At 40.5% G+C, this 12,847-nt stretch overlaps 2 protein-coding genes across 2 annotated transcripts in view; one reads left to right on the top strand and one right to left on the bottom strand.

Annotated features, from left to right (window-relative positions):
• Positions 1–131: 131 nt before the first annotated feature.
• Positions 132–3,168, bottom strand: mogat3b (monoacylglycerol O-acyltransferase 3b). Its single transcript, XM_068716279.1, has 8 exons — positions 3,075–3,168; positions 2,614–2,704; positions 2,279–2,386; positions 1,713–1,783; positions 1,195–1,399; positions 879–1,053; positions 612–796; positions 132–532 (listed from the first exon to the last, which is right to left on the bottom strand). The coding sequence occupies exons 1-8, from the start codon at positions 3,141–3,143 to the stop codon at positions 378–380; spliced, it is 1,059 nt and encodes a 352-aa protein (XP_068572380.1). The 5' UTR covers positions 3,144–3,168; the 3' UTR covers positions 132–377.
• Positions 3,169–5,017: 1,849 nt separating this feature from the next.
• LOC137876574 (neuronal tyrosine-phosphorylated phosphoinositide-3-kinase adapter 1) overlaps positions 5,018–12,847 on the top strand; it is a 29,368-nt gene continuing 21,538 nt past the window's right edge. The window contains exon 1 of the mRNA XM_068716273.1: positions 5,018–5,597. The gene's annotated coding sequence lies outside the window, so the exon portion shown is untranslated. The remainder of the gene's footprint in view (positions 5,598–12,847) is intronic.

Genomic DNA, 12,847 nt, shown 5'->3' with positions numbered 1-12,847 from the left:
ATTCTGAAGTTGGTCCAGTCATACTATCTGAAAATATTAACTAACACAGTCTTACTTTTGTTAGGATCTCATTAACACAATTTAATAATGTACCAGGGGGTTACTTGGAGCAAACATGCGAATACACAACACAAGCAAAGATTTTTTTATTTCACGCATGTCTTCTCATCACACATTACCAATGTTTCAGTGCTTTGTGAACACACAATCCCACACACTGGGAGTCTTAATCATTTAAGGCACATGTTCATGTTAAATATTTTTAAATACAGTACAGTATGAACAAAGAAACCTGCAGGATCCATCTATTGCTGTAGATCAAGTTCATCAATAAAGCCAATATAAACCACTTCCCAGTTCGTTTGGAAGGGAAATGTCTAAATGATCTGGAGCTTGTGACTTTTAGAAAGTCCACAGCTGACTTTGTGTTCATGGAATAACTTGGACAGGCCCTCCATGTAAAGCCCGTGGTAGTGGTTGACCTCCCCCTCAGTAGGTGTGCCGCGCTGTGGCACTGAGATTGGACTTCCCACTGGAAGAAGTGGAGCATTAGAATACAACGGGCAGAGCACAGGAAGTTAGGCTCACCTGCAGAGTAATGAAACACTTACCAACGGTGGTGATTGGAGTCCTGTAGGGCAGGAATGCAAAGCGCTCGCCAACGAATAGACACGGGGCGAAACCCATAATCTTTTTAAACAGGTCCTGTAACCTCCGACCTAGACTGCCTTCTGAGAAAACTACCTGCTGAAAGAGATCATTCTCCCCAAATGAGTAAACAGGCACCAGATCAGCCCTGGGGAAGATCAGAGGTTATATCAGTGTGTCCGGTGAGTATAACGACATCCACTTAAAGCTGTTATGTTATGTGCTCTCACCCAAACTCAAGAGCCACCCTGACAAATCCCTTTCTCTGCCTCATTACCACTGTGTTGACTCCAGGAGAGGACGCCAGAGACTCGGCAGCGCCCCCTATCACAATCACCAATGCATTTCCCTTGCCTCTCTTTGAGAGGAGGTGGCCAAGGCATGGTTTGCTGACTGGACAAAGACCTGATCAGACAAAGTAAGACGGGAACAATCACATGTTGATATTGTTTTGTCTACCATTTGTATTCTCAATTGTATTTCACAATGGTTTGAAATGGCTGATGTCAATAGTTCAGTCTGTTAGTTGAACATTGTTATAAATACCTGTAAACATGAGGTACTCCCTAAGGAGCGGTATCCTGAAAAGTCCTGCCAGTATCGCCAGGGTGGCTCGCACCCCAGGAAACACCTCAGTGAAGCCACAGCTTTCTGTGCTGAAGCAGGTAAAGGCCCCAGCACTCATGATACCATGCGGATGACAACCTAAGATGTAGTTTTTGTTTGGATTCAGCTCTGCCGTCTTCACCAGCTGAACAAGAAAATGAAGAAGTTAACAGAGTTGATCACAGTCAATCTCTGCTGTTGACCATGAAGCCAAACCTATTTTCATTGATTGAGAGATTTGAAGAAAAAAAAAAAACACATGCTCATTACAAAGGTGCCATTTATGTGACTCTGCCTTAATAAAGAATCACAGCAGTTGATAGCAAGAGTACTTTTGTTTCGAAATAGTCATGCTGCTGGCCAGTCACATTGAATCACTGTCCCGTGGTGGTCCAACCAAATTTAATCAAATCAGATGGTGAGAACACCAAATCTGTTGGATACAAAGGGATACTTACTTTGATTGGGAAAAAATCTCTGAGGTGCTCCCAGACCCTCCACCTCCTCACAAATGTGTTTTTCCTGCCCCCTGATGGAGACATTAGAAATCTGTCATACTACACTAACTGTTCAGTGTGCCGTATATTCTTATTGTCGTAGTATACTGTTTTTGCACTTAGTATACAAAAAAAAATCAACATAGGCTGTGACCCAATTTCAGACTACACTACAAAATGTCAAACTGAAAACAGTGTTTACAGTGTATACACAACGCAACGCACAAAGGAAATGGAGGAACAGCTGAAAAAATCTATTTGCCAGAGGAATTCTTCATCTTCACAAAACTGTTTTACCATCATCCATAACTTTGTTTAATGATTTCCAGCTGTGAATAACTTAATTTCCTTGTGAAATACATCATGGGACAATAGTTCATCAACAACACACTAAAAAAATAATGTAGTGTATGAGTTTTTTAAATATATTTAAATTTATCAGTCCTCTACTTCAGATTGGTATATATATCATATAGTGTAGTGTGGGATTCTTCCATTTTTGTGGATGCTTGAGTATTTTCTTTTACCTCTTTCAGGGGTTTGCCAGTCCATCACCTGCCATATGAGGTACAGAGTGGGGAGCGGCCACAGTGAGGTAAACATAAGGCACACCATCAAGATAATACAGGCCACTCCTGTAGTGGTGTTGTGCCATGTTGGACAGTAGCAGAGTCCATGTGTTGGAGGCACAAGAAACGTCTTAGATTAGTGCAGATAAAAATTAATACGTTGTTGTTTTACAGATTCAGTTGACCATTTGTGAATTGATAGGTGAGCTAAATGCAGCAAAAATTATCATTTGACATACTTTCTAGTGTTGTGTTATACAAACTCAAAAAGAGTTAGTGTAGTTGGATCTTACCTAAGGCAAGAAAGGATAGCACCCATTGCAGAGTACTCACTGCCTCCAAGAATTCCTTCCACTGAGTTTTCTCTTTAGTCATTCCTGCAACCTGGAGGCCATACCATCAATTTTCAGCAATCGATAACATTTAAACTGTGCTTTCATTCAATAAATCATATACTTTATGTCTGTAGAAATGGCAAAAAGTCCCCCTTATTGTAGAGATCAGATTGCATGAGAAATGAGCAGCTTTTGCTCTTCAACGTCCTTTAGAGAGCTCATAGGCTTAAAAACTTGTAATGCAGGCAGCAGCCTGATGAAATAACTTACTTATGAATAAGCTGACGGATGAACCTGTACAGTTTTAATTTGTTGACAAATAAAACTTATCAGACCACAAAACTTTGCCTAAAAGTCATCACGACAGCATAAAACTACTTTTATGACCATACTACTCAGTATAAAACGTAATACTTTACCTTATTGGAGTTTATTACCAGGTTTATTTGAATAGATGCAGATTCAACAGTTGAGGAAACGCTCCACATGCAGGATGCACTTTGACCTGCTCATGTAAAGCTGCTGATAACAAATCCACTCCCCCGATACTTTGACACAAGCAAGCAATGTCCGAGATAAACATTACAAAGTTTTATAGTTGGATACTTTGTTATTTGCTTCTGCGTAGCATCTCCTGGAAATGCAATCATTTCATTGTCATGTCGGTGTTGTGTGTCTCTTTCATTGTTGGTCACTCTAGTGGCCAAAAAGATTATGTGTCAATGTCTTCTGATGGTATTATTCAACTTAATAATACAACAACAAAAAATGTAACTTTGAAATGAGATGGTACAGTAGTAAATTCTAATTAATTTTAGAATATACATTTAGACAGTCTTATTATACATTTAGACAGCTACTTCGAGGAGATGATGTTTTAGCTTTTCAGAAAGACAATTACTTTATTCCCTACAGCTTTAAAACTAAATGGCCAATATAAGTATATTGTTGAGGTACTTGAATATATCTATTTTCTGCTTGACTACAGCTCAGAAGGACAAATTGTACTCCACTACATTTATTTGATAACTTCAGGTAGTAGTTAGTTTGCAGATTCATATTACAAAATCTAATCAACAAATCAATTCTGATGTATTGTTATGGATAAAGTCTTTATTGAACCCTTATTAGTGAAATTCACAAGCTACCTGGCATGTACATAATGAAAAATAAGCACCATCTGTACCAGCTGCAACATTCAAGTAATGTACATATTAATGTATCCATAATTATAATTCAATAATATAATATACATTTTTATGAATTGGCCCATTCTTCATAATGAGTGCTGTTGCTTTTTGATGCTTTAAGTGTATTTTGATGCTTTTGTACTTTCATTTTGAAGAAAGAACTCTACTTGTAACACAGTATTTCTACATTGTGGTGTTGCTGCTTCCACTAAAACATCATGCGTACTTATTCTACCACTGCTTGGGTATTCAGTTATTTGCTCCAAATTACTTTGACCAATGTCTGAAGACAGTTGAATCAATCACTGAAATATTTTGGCATGGACCCTCTCCAGGTGTCGTTGAGACGACCCCTCAAAGACAAACTCTGACCCCTGCACATTGCTGTGCAGCTCTGTTTGTGGCGGTGACAGTCCAAAGATTATACAGATATAGCCTCCACGATTAGAGAGGCCTGTGCTTCACCTTTACCATCTCCCATGGACTTTAGGGGGCGTGTCAGCCTCACACAGGCCATGTGTTGGCTAGTTGGTCATGTGACACCTCCATCCCCAAAAACACCACATTTGTATGTCGATAGATTACTATTTCCCCTTCCCCAAAGTCAAGGAAAATACATTCATACAAAATGAAGACTATGTTTTCCTTTGTACAGTATGTCTCTGCATGTTTTAATTGAACAGGTCATCAATTCTGTCCAAACAAAATATAACACCAATGTTAATACGACGGCTTAGCCTATTTTAAATGTCTGTGAGTTTATGGCGAGCTTATTTTACACTTATACAATCACTAAAACGCTTCTATGATGTCCCCATATACTACATTACATATTGTTTGTTTTTGTGTAACACAGTCTAGATTTATTAGTTGAAAAATCGTCCGCTACTTTATCAAGAATCCATCCGGACATTTAATGAGCCTGCTGCTGAATCCTTCTGCTAAATATGAGCCGTGAAGGGAATTTTCATTTCGGTCCTCCGATAACAGCCAGAAGATAACAGCCTCTCGTCGCAGTTGGACTCAAAGCCACCTCGGATGCTGCTTTTTTGTGTTTCTCTCTCTCTCTCTCTCTCTCTCTCTCTCTCTCTCTCTCTCTCTCTCTCTCTCTCTCTCTCTCTCTCTCTCTCTATAAACAACCACTGGTCTGCTTTCAGGAAGTACTGTATGAATATTAATATGGATGCAAATACTCAGTGAGGATGCCCAGCGCTTGAACCAACACAGCGCGCTGATCTCTGCGCATTTTTTTTTGTTTTGACGGTTTTTCTTTTCTTCCTATTTTTCCGTTCACGCCTGAACTGAAAGCATGTTAGTTTGGCGGAGGTCAAGCTGGAGCCCTTTTTGAAGTGCACGGGGATGGCTTGTCACCTGCGTGTTTGCAGAGGATCCTTTTGTAACGTCGCATTGAACTGCATCATGGATTTCGATCAGATCTCACACCGGCCAGGCTACACCGAGCCTCGGTAGTAGAGGCTACAGCGCGCTGCTTGTCACAAAAAAATGGAAGACCTTTCACGTCAAGAAAAGGCGTCAGTCCGGTGATATGCGTCTGAATAACTGATTTTTCCTTTCCACGTCAATTGACACATCTGGGAAAGGATTTTCCCCCCCCCCTCCCCGTCTACCAAGACAGCTGTGTCATCAACAACCGGCGTGGTGTTGTTGTTGTCTGATTTTTACGAGCCAGGGCAACTGGATATCGGCACAGTCTGCCTCTGCGCCAGCCATATAGGCTACCCCGTAAACAAGGTAGGTATCACACCTTCGATAATATGGTGTTTTTGCTCCATAAATGATCGAATCAGTCGCTTACATCATCTAGCCTATATAGACAGCTGTCACAGTCTAAATGCACTGTCTGCTTAATTAGCAGCGGGGAAGATGGTGCTGTATTGCGGAGGGGGACGCACGGGGCCTGATGGTATTTCACGGGTGAATTTCAACAAACACAAGGTTGACAGCGAGCCGCTGCCTGCTCACAAGCCAAATTATTCAACCTTGAAAGGCTCACTGCCCATGACGGTGGATATAAGGCCCGTGTTTTGGCCCCAAATCCGAAAGAGATGGAAAGATATGTCGAGACCTGCCGCGCAGCGCAACCCACAGACCGCGTTTAAGTTCAGTCGTGACAAGACCTTATAAATATTTCACCAAAAAACAAGCCATCAGCTGACTGGTGATGCTGGAGCATGTACGGCGTTATTCATCACACACCACAACAGAGCCTCCATCTGCAAGGCCATGATGGAAAACATCTGCATGTTTACGGATGATAAGGATATAGCGGGGTGGTATGATGCGCGTGTGTGTGTGTGTGAATGGGCGGTAGTTAATGTGATTGTGAATGCACTGGGGTGAGTGTATGTTTGTGCGCAGCCAGGTGAGGATGTGTTGGCGAGTCTTTGAGGTGCGGGAGAGGCAGGCGTCTGGATGAGGGGAGCCTAGAGCATCACATGTGGTTTTAAAGTAGAAAAAAACAAAACATCAAATGATACCCGATAAACTGCCGCAGTATCCAACCTTAGAGCCTCAGGATCCAAAAGGGTCGAGGGGTCGTGAATTAAACGTGATATTAAGTCAACACTGTTTTTTACCCCTTTTTTTCCGGGCGTGACTGCCACTCAAAACGAGCATTTTTTTCTTCTTCTTCTCCACCCCCCTTGGAGAAATACCAATCAAGAGTAGTTGTAAGGCTGCAAATATGAAAACGTTTATTATAGTGATTTCTCTACCTGACTGGCTTTAATCTCTCTTCCAATGTTATTTGGAATAATCAGAGAAGGTTACTTGACTTGACTGGAGACATTATATATAATGTTATAGATAATTGACATTTTATTTTGAAAGAACAAGTCATGTCAGTTAGGCTGTCTTTGAAACTGTAACAGGATTGGGTGCAAATATCCCAAAATTCCACATCTGACTGAATATTACCGACATTCCTGTGTAAATGTAGAAATAGTATAATGGGTTTTCTTTAGGGAGGATGCTCCAGCACGTTGGATACTTCACCATCTGCCTGAAATTGAACTGGAATATAAAATTCAGTCTTGCTTGACCTTGGAGCTGAATGGCTTCAAGTCTTGCTTATTGGCTAACAGATACAGGTAAACAGGATCGGATATGTGACAGTCTCTTGTGCTGTTTGGTTTATGCACTCCTTGGTACAAACAGAGGAGAGCGGGGATGGTTCAGAGCAGCTGTGTATTCGGGGTCAGTGAGTGCAGGCTGTGAGCCACACATACTGTGCAGTGTGTCTTGAATGCAGAGAGAAAACCGGGGCTCACTAACTGTCGTTGCTCGCTTGGTGATCCCTAATTCAGTCCAGAAATGTGATTACATCAAGAAACAGCAACTCTTATGTGGCAGCTCAGTCAGTGTGGAAACAAATGAATATGTTTCTTTACAGAAAGAAAAAAAATTATTAAAAAACACCACGAACTTTGGGTTAGAGTTAGTGGATTTAGGCAGAGCTTGTGATGTATTTATAGAAAGAATAATAACTGACCAGTGTTTGCGATAAAGGAGAAAGGATTCTGAATTGAGCTTTTCTCCATAAAGTGGATGATTCAGTTGCTCTGATCGGCAGTGTACATCATGTCTGATTCCAAAAAGGATGAGTAATTCAGTTTGGAGTTGAATACACAAACATACTGGACACAGAGAGGGCGAAGGAAGGCCCACACAGGACCAGAGAGGAGAGGGACCGATGGGAAGCAAGGGACTGATGGACGTGCGACAGACGGGGCAGATGCTGACATTTTAAGCGTATTTCTCTAGTCGAGTGGATACCCCTGTCTGGATGAGCAGTAATGGAATTTTTTTCGTTGTCGTTGCTGTGGGGTTCTTGGAGCACCCAACAGATTGTTTTTCTAGCGTTTGAGCCGGAGCAGCTGAGTAGGTTGGTAAAAGTAATATAAATGGCTACTACTGGCCTCTCATGCAGGTATTTCAAAATCAATACCACAGTACAGGTGTTTCGCTGGCTTCAGTGTGCATTGTTGTTTCTTTAAAGGGTAAGCAGGTGCATCTTCCACCTGTGGTTTCACCATCTTGATTCTCTCAGCTCTGTCAGAGGGAGATGGCATCAGAAATGACATAGGAAGACTGTTACCACGGCAGCACAAGAGCATTGTGAGTGACTGCTATCAGTTGAAAAATTAACGATTTATAAACTGTGCGTCTGGCTTTGTGCATACACAGTTCTCAGTGATTGTCAATGGAAACATTTCTGGTCATTCGGTCTGAGAAGTAATTCATTTTGTTTACTATTAGAGGACTTTATATCTCAAAGACAGTTAAAGTTTGCCCCCAGTGGTTTTGGATTGAATCCTGCCACCGTGTTCTATCCCATCACTCTGCTTCACTTGCCCTGTGTACTTTCCTGATGAGTAAATAACACTCCAGTAAATGTGATTGAACAGGCCAGTAGAGCAGAAAGGATTAGTCAATTAATTGAATTGTTTATTGACAAAAAAATGATCTGCAACTATTTTGATAAGACATTTGAAGACGTAACTTTGGGCTCAGTGTAGTTGTGACTGGTATATTTTTCTCTATTCTTTCAAAATTGAATAGACCAACCACACAATCAATCAAAAAATCTAAAAGAACTATCATCAGATTAGTCGATAATGAAAATAATCATTAGCTGCAGCCCGACAGCCAGTGCACCCTCTTTTTGACAACATTACGGGTTTGTGTTTAAACTCTGTACTGGTATTGTTGTAACTTCATATGTCTGTTTACATCTGTGTCTGCTCAGAGATGATGGGAAACTGGTGAGATGAGACTCTGGGACTCTGCGTGAAGTTTGTATTATGCTTCTTTGCATATGTAGAAGCTGCTATCTTAGAATTCTATATTTTATGGAGACGATGGTTGAGTGCCATGACATGTTTTGTTTTTTTAATCAGCAGGCTAGTTAATCTATTGATAAAGCACTAGACTTCTTTGAGGGGTGTTTTTTCTTGCTATTGAATCTCCTTGTGTACAAAACATATAACACTTCTAATTAGAAAGGGTGCTAGCAAAGCTGAGGTATGTTGTTGTTTCACAGAGCTGAGAATATTGCATTCAAAGGTGGAAAAGTGTCAAAGTGGCGCTGCAAGACCTGCAAGGGACAGGTTGTAAAAGACTGAAATTTAAAACAGCAGATATCTGCCATTTAGTCACATGTTAGACTGGATCCTACATTACCCATGATGCACCTCAATAGCATGTCATTGTTAGATGCTACCTTTCCGGTAAACCTCATGCTCACAGGTTGTAAACCGGGTGACATCAGTCTGACATCATCAGGGTATTTTTTGTGAGACTTGACAAAGCTCCTCAAAAAGACACTTGTTTTCACAGAATGAAAAATGTTGGAGTGCCATACACTTTAATCCTAAACCGTCACAAATGTAGGTCAAATTGATTTAATTACCTAGACTACCTTTTTTGTATCATTACCAAGAATTTCTCACAGTGGTATTTGTGAATGAGTTCCCATCATCATGAAGCCCCGTGTTTGTTGTAGATCAAATCAACTTTTTCATGCACTTGAGGCAGTCACAGTGTTGAGTTATAAATAAAATGCAGATGTAAAGGTTCTCTCTAGTGTCTCCTTAGCAGTGTTCCGGGTACAAATCCTGCCTTGGACATTGTTAGATGTCATCCACCTTTTGTCTTCTGTCTCTCCTGGCTTGTTACTCAAACATGCTGTCTAGTAAAGAGAGGGAGAAAAAACGCAAAACAGAATTGAATCTCATTAGTCTTTTTCAGCTGCATCTCCCTCTCTCAACTCCTCCTCTCTCCTCTCTAACAGATATCATGAAGGCATACAGATTGCCTGCTCTCCTTGGAAAAATCATTGTCATTTCTTTGTCTGATAGCTTTTTATTTTTTACGTGATGATCTGGATACAGGGGCTGAAGAAAAATAATCATGGCAATATTTTGAATAAACATCCCCTGCACCCACTTGCTCGACAAATGACCACTGACTTCTTGGGGCTTTATTTGGGACGCATGTTGTTGCCTAGGTTGGGTGCTTCCTACATGTGGACCAAATCAAACGCTCCCTTCTAAATGCTTTCTTTCTGGATTGTAAGCATCTTACAGCATCCAGTCTTCATTGCAATGTGTAGTCAAGGGTAATGATGTGTGGTAATGATTTCCTTGAGGCAATTCATTTTGGTTCATTTTCCCTCCGTTTTCCTCATTAAACCTTTCAAAGACATTTGCATGGTACCGTTCAAAAATAAATAAAGTCAGAAGCCAATAGTTACTCCTCTCTTGTTGGCACAGAGGTCTCAGTCTCCAGCCATGTTAATCTCCACCTATTTATCTGTTTCTACCCAGTATCTTCCACATAGATACACACAAGTATTTGAGACAGAAAGCCAATATGTTAATATATGTTTGTGTGCCATTTGTATTATTTTTTTATCAAGAAGCCCTGAGCAAAGTAATTTCAGCATCGTTATGTGAAACAGTAATTGGCAAGATATGGAATTACTAGCGGAGCACGCTGTGGCTCTATTTTGAATTATACATGTTTCAGCATCTATAGTGGGTCCAAAGTGGTTTCTTGTGTGAATGTCCCTTTTTTCATTAGTGTGCTGCATTTATGCCAAAGACCTTCAAAAAACCTTGAATAATGCTCATTTAATCATTAGGAGGCAGTAACATGTAATTTTTTTCTGGCAGCTGTGTGTTGCAAACAGCGAAAATGTACGCTCCACACAAACATTGTTGTCCTAACATGCCACTGCATACGCGGATGTGAAAATGATGTGGAGCATAATGGTAGAAGTATCTCACAGCGGTAATTCATTGTCTGAGACATTCGTAAAGGTCACCGGCAAAAACTCAGGCTTCGACAACCGTGTGAAATAGGTGAGCGTACACAGTGACTTCAGAAATGCAAATCTGAAAGCAGGGCGAACTAAGTATGTGTTGTAAATGTCAGAGCAATCTTCATTTTTACTGAAAAGAATCCTAGCTGATTGACTAGATGGCAGCAAAAGGAACTCCAACATCTTTGTTGGGGATTTACCAGTCTTTTATCTGTATAGCATACTGTGCTATATGTGTCCCATCTACCCAATGTCTGTTTAGCAAGTATTTTTATTGCATTTTGTAAAATTAAAAGCCCTGTCATAGGTTTCAAAATTGGGTAAATTAAGTTGAAATGTGAATGATTTCTTTCAAAATGGCAATTTTTCGACACAATTACAGACAAATTACCATTGCCGTTTCAGAGCCCCGTGCCGAGAACATTGGTGCATCAGAAACAATTACATAGTTTCAGTCGGTAGGTGAGACTTGTTTCTGGATGGGAGCCACTTCCAAAGAAAGTCTCTCTAACATGCTCTCAAAATGCTCTCAGACATGTCTGACTTACAGATTTTCAACAACTCTTGAAAAGTGACTGATGTGATTTTATTCACACGTAAAAAAACAACAACCTCCAGAGACTACAGTGTGTATGCTGTACCAGCGAGTAGTCACTCAAACTCTTTATTTTCCCAAACAAGTGCATCAAAATCTATTTTTCTGAGTTACTGTCATGCTGGTGAAGATTGTGGGGTGCAAACAACTGGGCCACAAGAGACATGATTTGTATATAATGAGATGAATGAGTGGGAGAGCTGTGTGTGTGTGTGTGTGTGTGTGTGTGTGTGTGTGTGTGCGCGCAACCTACGCTATGACTCGCTTATCGGGGGATTGTGAGCACAAGGAGTAGGATGATTCAAATGTTGGAAGACCACTTGTGGCCTATACCTGGCTTTGCTAATCACACCAATGCTGCTGTTACTGCTGCTGCTCCATTTTTTGCTCAGAGGAAAGGCAGCTCAGCAGGTTTATTACAATCTACAGGACTTATTGGGACAAGTCTGGTGTTATTTCGTTAGATTTTTCTTTACATCATTTGATGTTTAAATTGCAATTGCCAGAGACTCCTTGTCCATTTTTCCTTCCTCTGCCTCTCCTTAAATATCTCTGCAAACAAGACTAAAATATGGCAATTTACAATGTACTAGCTCTTTTGAGAGAGGAGTCAAGCCCACTACAAGCTGCTTGGAGGCAAATCATATGTCTAGTTTAATCGTGATGTTCAGCTGATGCCTGTTTTGCTTTGGGCTAGTGGGCTTTGCTTAATTGTTGCTGAATAGTTTATGAGGTTTGTCTTGTTGGGGCAGGTACAGCCTGAAGTGCCGAGGGCGATGGTGTTTTTAGCTTCTTTTTTATTTATTTATCAGTGAATCAAACAATTCAAAACGGTTTAAATTTGATCGGTAGTCAGCAAGCACATGTATTGAAGTCTGGCTGCTCTGGATCATAAAACAGCTTCAGCTTTGGTTCACGCAAGTTTGTTTTGGCTCGGAGAGATCATCCATGATGTTGTGTAGAGCATCAGAGTGGACAAGACACTTCTTGCTTCCTTAAGAGATACGAACATCTTGTACTGAGGAAAGATTTTGTGTTAAACAGGCACCATTACTTAAATCTGACAGTCGGATATTTTTAATAAACATCTATATATATATATATATATATATATATATATATATATATATATATATATATATATATATATATACATATATATATATATATATATAAATTCAAATGGACTAACAAACAGGGAGGCAGGCAATATTGCTGGGTAATCCACATCTAAAATAAGTCGGATCTTGGTGAGAGAGGGATGCTCGCTCAGTGAAGCGTGTGCAGCTGCAGAGTGGAGCTCTTCCCCTCGTGCACGAGCGCGAGCATGGAGGGGTTTTTTCAGTTCTCACTCTTTTCCCTGCAGCACTATACCTCACAATCTGGGTTTCAGCAGCCAAATACAAAGAGCAAACAAAATAGAGACTTTCTCTTTGTATATGATTGCGCTCTCTCTCTCTCTCTCTCTCTCTCTCTCTTTCTCTCTCTCTCTCTCTCTTTTTTTGTGATGTGATGGACACAAGAGTTTTGCTTCTGTACAGTGCTGGATAATGTCTCTGAAAA

The sequence above is a fragment of the Cebidichthys violaceus genome, unplaced genomic scaffold, assembly GCF_023349555.1.
Source record: "Cebidichthys violaceus isolate CVI_PGR_0920_01 unplaced genomic scaffold, fCebVio1.0.p SCAF_20, whole genome shotgun sequence".
NCBI classification, from domain to species: Eukaryota; Metazoa; Chordata; class Actinopteri; order Perciformes; family Stichaeidae; genus Cebidichthys; species Cebidichthys violaceus.
The sequence above is the reverse complement of the archived record's forward strand: the minus strand, read 5'-3'. Positions and strand labels throughout refer to the sequence as shown.